At 34.3% G+C, this 11,323-nt stretch overlaps 6 protein-coding genes across 6 annotated transcripts; 4 read left to right on the plus strand and 2 right to left on the minus strand.

Moving 5' to 3' along the window:
- Positions 1 to 278: 278 nt before the first annotated feature.
- Positions 279 to 4,567, plus strand: DFA_08431 (uncharacterized protein; the record flags this gene model as incomplete). The annotated part of the gene is made up of 11 exons (XM_004355867.1): positions 279 to 366; positions 508 to 634; positions 723 to 896; positions 976 to 1,389; positions 1,475 to 1,540; positions 1,609 to 1,914; positions 1,989 to 2,041; positions 2,129 to 2,246; positions 2,337 to 2,692; positions 2,767 to 3,138; positions 3,219 to 4,567. The coding sequence occupies 11 exons, from the start codon at positions 279 to 281 to the stop codon at positions 4,565 to 4,567; spliced, it is 3,423 nt and encodes a 1,140-aa protein (XP_004355920.1).
- Positions 4,568 to 4,650: 83 nt separating this feature from the next.
- Positions 4,651 to 5,826, minus strand: DFA_08432 (uncharacterized protein; the record flags this gene model as incomplete). Its single annotated transcript, XM_004355868.1, has 3 exons — positions 4,651 to 5,459; positions 5,531 to 5,648; positions 5,740 to 5,826. 3 exons carry the CDS (start codon positions 5,824 to 5,826, stop codon positions 4,651 to 4,653), a joined length of 1,014 nt encoding a protein of 337 aa, XP_004355921.1.
- Positions 5,827 to 6,351: 525 nt separating this feature from the next.
- DFA_08433 (uncharacterized protein) lies at positions 6,352 to 6,768 on the minus strand (the record flags this gene model as incomplete). Its single annotated transcript, XM_004355869.1, has 2 exons — positions 6,352 to 6,562; positions 6,665 to 6,768. The coding sequence occupies 2 exons, from the start codon at positions 6,766 to 6,768 to the stop codon at positions 6,352 to 6,354; spliced, it is 315 nt and encodes a 104-aa protein (XP_004355922.1).
- Positions 6,769 to 7,260: 492 nt separating this feature from the next.
- slmo (slowmo family protein) lies at positions 7,261 to 8,274 on the plus strand (the record flags this gene model as incomplete). The annotated part of the gene is made up of 2 exons (XM_004355870.1): positions 7,261 to 7,295; positions 7,401 to 8,274. 2 exons carry the CDS (start codon positions 7,261 to 7,263, stop codon positions 8,272 to 8,274), a joined length of 909 nt encoding a protein of 302 aa, XP_004355923.1.
- A 167-nt stretch (positions 8,275 to 8,441) lies between these two features.
- DFA_08435 (uncharacterized protein) lies at positions 8,442 to 10,355 on the plus strand (the record flags this gene model as incomplete). Its single annotated transcript, XM_004355871.1, has 1 exon — positions 8,442 to 10,355. One exon carries the CDS (start codon positions 8,442 to 8,444, stop codon positions 10,353 to 10,355), a length of 1,914 nt encoding a protein of 637 aa, XP_004355924.1.
- Positions 10,356 to 10,594: 239 nt separating this feature from the next.
- DFA_08436 (uncharacterized protein) lies at positions 10,595 to 11,187 on the plus strand (the record flags this gene model as incomplete). The annotated part of the gene is made up of 3 exons (XM_004355872.1): positions 10,595 to 10,611; positions 10,646 to 11,065; positions 11,151 to 11,187. 3 exons carry the CDS (start codon positions 10,595 to 10,597, stop codon positions 11,185 to 11,187), a joined length of 474 nt encoding a protein of 157 aa, XP_004355925.1.
- Positions 11,188 to 11,323: the final 136 nt, after the last annotated feature.

The following is an 11,323-nucleotide window of genomic DNA, read 5'->3' on the forward strand; positions in this document are numbered from 1 at the left end:
GGTGGTACCTCGGGTATCTTCATGTATTTATGGGGGGTTTTGAACAGCAGACGCGTGGTACTAATCGTTTCATTAAATATCAACTTGACTTGAAATCAAGGCAACAAAGAATCTGACTTGACCGATTGTCATATCTTTCTTCTACACTTTTTGTGTGGTTTTTTGAAAAGACAGATAAATTATCTCCACCTCTTTGATGATATCATTTGATCACATGTTTCTGAAGAATCATTTTATTTTTTAACGTTTTGTCTTTATCTATCTATCTCTATTTTAAAATGATGAGACATTATTTGTTACCGCAATGCCTATTTTTATTTGTTTTCGTGGGTATTGTTAGATGTCAGGTTTTGCCGCCAAATGAATGTATGTGTGGTGGATTCATCATCCACCAATGAAAAAACTGATCAGTCCTTCACCTCATATTCTAACATAATTGTTTATCTTTGTACCTTATTCTTTATTTATCTCTATTATTTATTTAATACTATTATTACTCATCATTAGTAAACTCTGCAATTTGGATTATTCAAAATTATGGATCCTCAATAGCACAAAACGAAGGGGCTATATGCAATAGTAATGGTCAATTTGTTTGTACCGATATATCAGGAGTAAACCATATTACAGAAGTGTATGATATCTATCTTTTTTAATGATCCATTTTTATACATCTATTTTTAACAATACTTCCTTTATCTTTTACAATTGCTTTATATTAGAGCATTACTTGTACAAGCTTATCAAAATGTTGGTCCCCCAGATGCAAACCTTCTTGTTTTTGATTTCCCAGAGATAAAACAATTTACAATCAGCTTACCGTCATCATTACAAGTAGGAGGAGCATTAAATATTCTTGAAAGAACAAAAAACTTTCCAAAGTTAGGAAGTTTTGTGTATGTATTAAATTTATAGATCAGTCAATTTAAATATGATTCTTAACTCTTTTATTTTTTTTCTATTTTATTTTTAAAGTATGAGATATGATAATGCTTTGACTATTATTCCTAATGATTTTCCAACAAACATGCCAATGATGACATTACTGATATTAGAGTATTGCGCATTTACCGATATTCCTGTATTCTTTAACAACACTGCTGCAATACAAGTCAGCATTCGAAGTAATACTCTAAAAACCGTAAACTTTGGTCAGAGTTTGTATCTTCCTAGATTGGGATCGATTGAAATTGACCTTTGCCATGACACACCACAAACATGGGATTTTGGAGCTTCATCATTCCCAGCCTTGTATTTTTTAACAGTAACAAACAAAGTTGCCCTTCCTCTAACCATTTTCATGCAAAAGGCGATTCAAATTCTCATTGGAAGCACAACCCATGGAAGTTTTCATTTTGGTATTAGCAACCCTTCTGAAATTAAATCTATGTATGTACAACAATATATATATATATATTTAAATATTATTTAAAGATCAGAAACAAAAAATTAATGAATTCTTTTTTTTTAAAAGTGGAATAGATGGAATTTCATCAACTTTGAACCCACCTCTAAGTAGTTATCCCAAACTTGAATACTTGTAAATATTCTAATATATATTACTTTTTTTTTATGTGTCTGTTTCTAATATTTTTTTTTATTTTTTAGGACAATGTCAAATGGAGGATATACATCGTTCCCATTCAGTCAATTCCCGGAATCGTTGATAGGTCTTACTATGACCTCAAACAATTTTACTTCCTACCCACCTATCCCTGCATCTTATAAGATGATCATTATCGATTTGACCGAAAATACTATTTATGGAGACATACCTTGGCAATTATTTAATAATGTATCAAACATGAGGCTTGTTCTTGATAAAAATCCCCTTGTCACTGGATCTGTCCCATCTTCATTTTGTTCAAACAAACTTTTCATTTCGGGAACAGCAATTTCTGGTATTCCAGGCAAGTAAACTAAAATCACAATCATGAACCAAATTATATTAATATTTATTATTTAGATTGTTATTACTGTTATTATAGAAACAATCAAGTTATCAAAACTGACATTCCTTTGCAACCTGGTTTCGAATGTCGTATGTAAAACAAACAAAAAACTAAATAATTATATTATATAATCAACTAAACTAACAATTGTTTATTTATTTATTGTTTATAAAAAGAAATCTCTTTTGAATCAACAGATTTGATTTCTATATTTGGACGTACTGAAATAAAAGGAACAAATATAGGATATGGATCATACAATTTATTCCCAAAAATTTCAAATAGTGAGCTATAGTATGTATTAGATAAACAAATAATTAAATAAATTAGTAGTGTATACAACTAACATTTTTTTTTAATTATTTATTTTTATTATTATTATAGTTATGTAGAACCAATTCAATATGGTCCAAGAAGAAATATAACGATTCAACTTGATGAATCTTATCCCGAATATACATTTGACTTTACAATTTTGGAGGTTGGATTTGAGATTCAGTCAGTGACCTATACCCAAGTACCAATTGGAATTTTAACGATTACTATTACATTTTCGTATTCTAGTGCTGATGTTCCTCACTCTCTCTCAATTAATGGTACAGCTGTTTTGAGAAATGTTTTGATTCAGGGTAATACTCTTGTCTACAATCTTACCAATCCTGTAGTATCGGAAAGCTACGTCCTTTTTATCTCGAATCAATATTATAATATTACACGACCACCAATGGCTTTTATTCAAAGTATGTCATCAAATCTAATCAAAATCAAAGAATTCTTTTATTTAAATTAATTAAAATCTTTTTTTTTTTTTTAGATTATCCTCTGGTACAAGGTTGGATATCAAGAGAATATTCTAAAATTGGTGCAAGTTATTCATTTAGTGGACAATATGGAACAAACTTGATCGACCCAATAGTTTATTTTAATGGAAACTCTTCCATTTGTAATGTTACCTCTGTCTCTGAGACTGTTGTGATATGTACACAGGTTGGTTATGTAGCGTCTGGACTAACCAATATAACTGTCTCTGTAGATGGATTTACCAGTGCTCCAGAACCATTTATATTCTACAATATGGAAACAGTTTGCCAAGTGACCACTGCCAATTGTTCTGGTCATGGTGTTTGTAGCCCAGATGGTATTTGTCTATGTAATATTGGATTTTATTCCGATGATTGTTCAAAACGTATGTATAAATTTTGAAAAAACAAAAATATTAATATTAAATTATAAACTAATGTGAATCCTTGTCATTTTTAGTTTTAGAATATCCATTATTAACGTCTGGATCATACAATCAAAATGATAGAAAGTTGATTACTTTGTATGGTGATTTTGGGCCATCTAATCAATCAACAGTAACAGTTGTTATTAATGAAACGTTGCCATGTACTGTTACATTCTTTTCACAAGAATCATTGAATTGTTCTCTTCAAAATAATCCTTCTCCAGGATTGGTTTCTGTTTTTGTCCAAGTTAATTCGTCATCTGTTACTGCCAAAAATTTCATTTATTTCCGTGCTCAATCAAATGGTGGCGGTAGCAGCTCAAGTACTGGTTCTTCATCAACAACCACTACGTCATCGTCAACAACCACCACTACCTCGACTACTTCAACAAGTGGAGGAGATCCACCAATATTAGAATGCCCATTTAAATGTTTTGGTCATGGTGATTGTGTCAATGGACAATGTCAATGTTATCAAGGATATGTAGTTGATGACTATTGTTTGACCAAGATTATAAACAATACAATCGAACCCAATACAACTGCTCCAACCACATATTTCAATATCGATGGTTTGAAATTCCTTTTCGAGGTGGTTGCTGTTCAAGAAATTGATTTTGACAATAATATCGTCAAAGAAGTATTCACTAATAACTGGATTTCATCGGTTGCTAAAGACAATGTCACCGAGACAACCACAGTTCACTACCAACTCAACAGCACAGCCATGGATCCAACAACCAATGTTTTTGCAACCATATCCTTCTCTAATCAGTCGCGTAACATTCCATTTGGTGATCAAACCCTTTCCATTAAACCAAACAGCATTAAATTGTCAGTTGAAGTCCATCAATGGCAATATGAATCGATCTTGACAACCCTTCGAGTCATCTTTAAAACTACAATCAACAATGACCAATTCATCGAATACGATTGTGACAAGCAAAGTGTTGACAGTTTGACTCTGGATCAACTGTCATCATCGATTCAATATCTTAGAGTCATCAAAGATAATATTCAATTCACTGGTCGTTTTGTAGATTATGTCTTGTCGGATGGTAGACAAGCATTTTCAAAGACATCTCTCATCAATCAAACAGAGTTGAATCAAGATGAATCTGCTATCCTCATTGGAGTAAGCACACCACAATGTCAATCATGTATCCTTGATCCAGATTTCTCTCCATTATTGATTGACAAGAGTGAAGATTCTGGTTGTGAAAAGAAATCAAATGCATGGAGAATAGCTGTTGGTGTATCTGTCGGTGGTGTCGCTCTTATCGCAGCAACCATTATAGTTATTAAATTTACTAGAGATAAAGCTAGAAATGCAAAGTATCTAAAAACAATGCAAGATAAATTAAAAAGATTATCATCTCATGATTAATTAATTAAATAAATAAATAATATTTAATATCTTTAAAAAGAATATAATATATATTTATCTTTTTTTTTTTTCTATTTTTTTGATTACCAAGAGCCATCAAGAGTGAGAGGGTTTTTAAATTGCTTCAAATGAGTATCCAAAAGTTGTAAGGAACGTGTGTATAATTGTTGACCAAATGCAGAGTCATAGGTTTGTCCAGCCGACTTGGTGGCACGACCGTGGTCAAAGTAGAGACCACCTTTGGCGTTGGATCGCTTGTCAATGGCGACTTGGACGATAAACTTGGCGCAGTAAGAGGCAGACTTGAAGATGAGGTGATAGAGCGACTTTAATGGACCGGGGAGCGCGACAATCTCGCTGGCAAAGATACCTGGATGGATCGAACTGATGGTTGCCTTGTTAGTGAGATGACCGGCAGCATCAATACGACGTTGGAGGTCGTAGGCAGAGACAATCTGGCAGCCCTTGCTTTGACAGTATGTGGCAAAGGTGGCAGAAAGGTTCTTGGTGAGATTGTCAATATTGATCGATGAGAGGGTGTGTACCGACGATGACACGTTGAATATGTTGCATTGACTTGTCATCAACACGTCGAGCATTGAAAGAGTCAACAAATGATGACCAAGATAGTTTGCTTGGAATTGAGTGTTGTACTCTTCGGCACCGATACGTGTCATTGGTGGTTGGTTCACCTTGTCCTCCCACAACCACATGATACCAGCGTTGTTCATGAGTATGTGACATGGAAGACTACGTTCCTTGAATCGCTTGGCAAACGATACAATCGAATCAAACGACAATAGATCCAACAACATGTATTCAATCTTTTGATTACCACTTTCTTTTTTAATCTCCTCAACTGCTTCAATTGCTTTTCTTTCTGTTCTACATGCTAAAAGAAGAATAGGTTAATAAACTAAACTAGTAGTATCTTGTGTTTTAAGGTAGCACCTTCTTACTTACCCAAAATAACATGTGCATTCAAAGCAGCAAACTTCTTTGCAATCTCTTTACCAAGACCTGCATTTGCACCAGTGATGATGACTACCTTGTCTGCTATATCTCTTAAATCTTCTTCACTCTAAATAATAATAAATAATAATGTAATAAACACCTAATGAGTCAATATGCGATCTCTCTCTGCTATTCATCGTCATCATCATTGAACATACCATCTTGATAGTCTTTGGTAACGATTTTATGACATAGATTGCAATGATAACAATCGTAAAGATTATTAATGTTGTAGTATCTATCATCAGGTCTCTACTCTGCTCTACTCGTCTCTCTCTTTAAACTTTCTATTTGTCTCTTGATCGAAATGATGTTGACTACTACTTTTTCGTCATCGCCAAAAAGTTATAAAAAACATAACAAATCAATCAATGAATTGATGATGAATAGTGCAATCATTCATTTAAAGTTTGTTTATACATAGTAGAATCTTCTTCGAGGAGGGTCGAGGAAGTGTGTGTTGTGTTTGTCGATAATAATTAAAATCATTATTTCTTCATTTTACCTCCCTGCTTGGCTGTATGTGTGAGTGGTTTTATGAACAACTATTATGTTTTTTAAAATTAGTTTTTAGAGAGACAGATAAGTTAACAAGAACAGATAAATAGAATAGAGATAGACCAACACAAAAATATTCAAGATTTGGTGATTAACAGTTTAGAAAACTACTCATAGGTCCGCAAAGATTCTGTTTCTTTTTTAATTTACACAACATGAAAGAAATCATTGAATGTATCAAACAATGATAAATAGTGCAACAAAAACCATTATCAGAAAATGGCCTTATGCTCACTTAGTTCTACTCGCTGAACATTATGGAAACTGAATCGTTCTGGATGTAAGCATGGACATGTTAACCAACACGTATACAACTTGCTGAGCATGTTCATTCTTACATCCAGAACTACTTCAGCTCCTCCTCCATCCGCGTCACATTTGTTCCCTTGATTACAATCTCGAGCCCTTCCCTCACCCAATGTTCTTATCAAAAAAAAAAAAATTAAATAAAGATACAATTTTCCCCTCTTCCTCTAGTTTCTAAAGTGCGAGCCTATAGTTCTAATTCTCTTTATCTCTTCAAACAAACCCTTGTCATTATTTGTTTCGCTTCTTGATGACTTTCCAAAAACGGAATTTTCACAATTTTTTTCTATTTTTTTTTTGACGAATCGATTGAGGTCAGACATTCCACAACATCAACACGATGTCTCACGTTCACCTGCAAACGTACAATTATGTCATTGAACTAATATATTTATACAGATAACAATAATAATAATAATACACATGCAGTATAACAACATCTTATTGAAACTACTCTGTCTTTATAACATTACTACTACTTCATAAACAATAATAATAAAGATAGATAGAATTCACTATTTCGAAATCATACATATATATATAGTTTTTTAGCTAATTTATACAATACAAATACAATTCAATACACTACTTCATCTCTCTAATTTATTAAATTATCAAAAACAACTTTAATCACCTCTCTCTCTAGTTCAAAAGTAATTAACAAAAGTGTCATAATTACTTCATTCCTTTTTTGCACAACCGTTCAAATAAACCGATAATCACACCCTCACTATCTTTTGGTTTATTATTTATCATCACTACTATTTATACTATATTAAATAATCATTATACAATTACATACATACAAACAAACAATGCCTTTATTCGAAACATTATATCATACATTCAAGTAAGTTCTTATTTGTGATCTTTATAATTCATTATCATTAATCATTCAATTCAATTTAATTGACTTCTTCTTCTTCTATTTCTATTTCTTTTTATTACTTTTTAGACATAGTTGGGATGATATATCATTGGCAAGTTGGATGAAATATCCATCACCAGAAAGACCAGATGTATTGAGTGTAGATATTATAGAGAAGCATTATGACCCAGAGACTGGAATACTGCGATGCAAGCGATTGATGATTTGCAAGGATCATACACCTGCGTGGCTCAAGGCGATTCTCGGATCGACCGAGTACTTTTTCGTAGAGGATTGCGAGGTGGACCCTCGACAGAAAAAGATGGTGCTCACATCCAAGAACATCAACTTTGCCAACATACTCGGAGTCGAGGAGGTGTGCACGTACGTGCCAGACCCCCTCAACGACCAATTCACACTATTCAAGCAAGAGGCCAAGATCACGTCGTCAGTGTTTGGCGTCGCTCGAAAGATGGAGTCATTCTGCTTGGACAAATTCAAGAAAAACTCGACCAAGGGTCGTGGTATCATGGAAGAGGCTATCCAGCGTGCCGAGGCACTCAAACTCGATGCTGAAGAGTCGTTCAAAGACATTGAAGAGAGTATCGACAAGGCTATCAGCTCGGTTAAAAAAGAGGCAGAAGAGTCATTCAAAGACATTGAACATACGTTTGACAAGGCAGTTGACTGCGTGCACCACTACAAACACGAGGCAGAGGAATCACTCAGTCGTGTCGAAGAGACCATCGACAAGGTCTTGCAAGAGGTCAAGCACGAGGCAGAGGACAGTCTGGCACTCATCGACAAGGTCATCGCCAATGTAAATAAGGAAAAAGAGGTCATTTTTAATTTAGACAAGGTCTTTAAAAGTTGGCGTGCTGAAACAGAAACAAACCTAGGTGAGGAATTTAAAACTTTTAAATATCAATCTTCAAGAAAAAGAATTGATGAAATTAATTAATAAATTAAATTCAAAATCAATACACTATTTTGTTGAATATATAAATATTTATAGAAAAAGATATTATTATTATTTACCATCAAAAAAAAAAAAAAATGAATAGACTTTTTGTCAAGTTGAAAGATGTTGTTGTCTCATAGTTTTCTTCTCTTTTTGTATGTTATAGTATGACTAGTCTAATATTAAAGTTACCTAATCTAATATTATCGCAAATCATATCAGATATTGATGATAATGCAGATATAGTATGTTTGTTGTTGACCTGTAAAAAGTTGTATCATAATATCAGTATTAGAAGATCGATTAAGTTTAAAGGAATAGTACCTATAACCGAAGAGGGAGAGATATCAAAGCAGTTTGAATCAACAGCTACTCAATTCAAACTCAACTCATTTAAAGATATATTGGAGAATAGTATATCGAATAGTCAGGTGATAGTAGGAGGTGAATACAATGACTATCCAGAATGGATACAACAACGTATCACTCTAGACAGAGCTGATAACAGTAGTAGTGGTGGTGGTATTAAAACAGCAATGGCAATCAATAAATTAGCATCACCACAGTTATTCTACGACATTCCATCGATCGAGACACTCATCATTGGCTGTCGCCGTAATACATTAGTGGATTTTGAATCCATCTCTCTCTTGCCTCGTCTCGAACGACTTGATATTCGTGCAATCGAAGCTAATATTGGTCCACACCCAACACTAAAGTCTCTCAAACTAGATGTCGACATAGAATACAATCTTGGTGACTTGGGGCTAACCAAGTTCGAGTCGCTGACCGAGCTCAATTTCAGGAGAAGTTATATAACAGGGTACGGACCAGGTCTCTTGCCAAGCAGTCTGACATCACTCACGATAAGACCGACAGTAGTACCACCAAGAGATACATTCCTTTCGTTGACATCGTTGGTGTACCTCAAGATCGATTTTGATCTGGATTTTGATGATGAAGAAGAAGATGATGTGAAAAAACCATGTATCGATCTCGAGAGTCTATCCAACCTCAAGAAACTCACTATCAAAGGCCGCGGAAATAGAGATGATGACTTCACTATCTCGATTAGTGTACCTCCTTCACTCAAGGTTCTTACCCTATTCTGCATGTGCGTACAAATCCCACACCAATGTACTATGCCACAATTGGAGGAATTGTATGTTCAAGGATTCATATTGTTAGCTGAAAGAATCCAACCGAGTCTGTCGTCATATCCATCTCTCAAGAAACTCTTTATAAATGATTGCTATGAACCTCTTCCAACCAATTTCCTCGTCCCATCCAGTCTTGAAAAACTGACAATCTTAAAATACGAGGACACGGATATACTTGGACAAGTTGTATTCCCACCATCACTCACTCATCTAACCATCGTGGAAGGACCCCCCGAATCTATTGTCCACCAACTCCCAGAATCACTCGTCAAGCTAAAGATGACATCTAGAGGGACACTATCACTTCCTCAAACACATTTGAAAAAATTGGTTTGGGGTTATGATTCAAAGGTCAAAGCTTCAGATTTGGTATTCCCAACAACTTCCAACTATCCACCTCATCTTGAAACACTCAATCTGGTCAACATTGAAAATGACTTTACAATAGACATACCACCAATCACAAAATATCTATCAATCACTTTGGTCAAACCTAAACCACCAAATATCCCTTTAATCTTTTCAATCGGTTCAAGAATAACCAAACCTCCTATCAACCAACAACAACAACAACAACAATGGTTATCACCCAACACCACTCATCTAACTTGCCACCTAAGTGATGTCCCAAAGGGTGCATTTAGATTAGATGAAATAATCAATCACACCAATGTTAGATATTTATCTCTGGTTATTGAAGAGATCACTTTAAAATTTTCAATTCAAAGATTAGACGCAGACAATAGAAATGTATTGGTATTGGAAAGACAATCACTTCAAGGTGGCATCATCACTCGGCAACGAACATCAATCAACAATCATCAACAACAATATGATCCCATTTATTTATATTTCGGTTGTACTCCATTCTCTCCATTTGCATTAAAGTGGAGTTTTGGCAAAGATAGTGCTAGAATATAAATAATTAAATAAATACCTCGATTCAAGACAGTGCTAGAATAAATAAAAATAATTTAATTTTTTTCGAACTCTAGTAACATGTAACATGTAAATTCAGAGGTTCTCTTTTCATTCACTATCATCTATGACGAGATAATAAGTATTAATACACGATCGTCTATGTCGAGTCTACTATTATCTTTATCAAATCTATTATTACTACAAATCATAACAGATATAGACAGTAATGGAGATATAATATGTTTGTTGTTGACTTGTAAAAAGTTGTACAGTAATAGTAGTTTTAAAAGGTTGATTGGATTTAAAGGAGTAGAAGCTATCAATACTGACAGAGAAGAAGAATCAAAACAATTTATAGCAACAGCTCGTACTCGATTCAACCTTACCTCATTCAAAGATATCTATGAGAATAGTATATCTGATCATCAGGTGATACTAGGCAACCAAGATGACTATCCTCAATGGATACAACAACGAATCTATTGTGCAGACAACAATCGAGCTGATAAAAGTGGTATCACAACCGTAATGGCAACAGATGATTACCCGTTACCATCACTAGAGACACTCTACGACATACCATCAATCGAGACATTATTATTGATGAATCAATTCGTTGTTGATCTTGGCTCCATCTCACGGTTACCTAATCTCCAACATCTTTCAGTCAGTGCAAACAAGTTGAATCTTGGTCCTCATCCAACACTCAAGTATCTAAACCTAGATATCGATCAATTTGTGATTGGACCAGGTGTATTTCCAAGCAGTCTGACATCACTCTCTCTGATGCTAAAGGAGACACTTCCACCACGAGATACATTCCTATCATTGACTTTGCTCGTGCACCTCAAGATCTGGTTTTATTTGCGAGGATTGGAGGTGAGGAAAGATCCACCGTGTATCGATCTCGAGGATCTAAGCAACCTCGAGACACTAACTCTAAAAGGGTACCCCTTAAAAAATAACAA

Source organism: Cavenderia fasciculata (assembly GCF_000203815.1).
Source record: "Cavenderia fasciculata unplaced genomic scaffold Scf_ET2XIPL01COFD4-5, whole genome shotgun sequence".
Classification (NCBI taxonomy): Eukaryota; Evosea; class Eumycetozoa; order Acytosteliales; family Cavenderiaceae; genus Cavenderia; species Cavenderia fasciculata.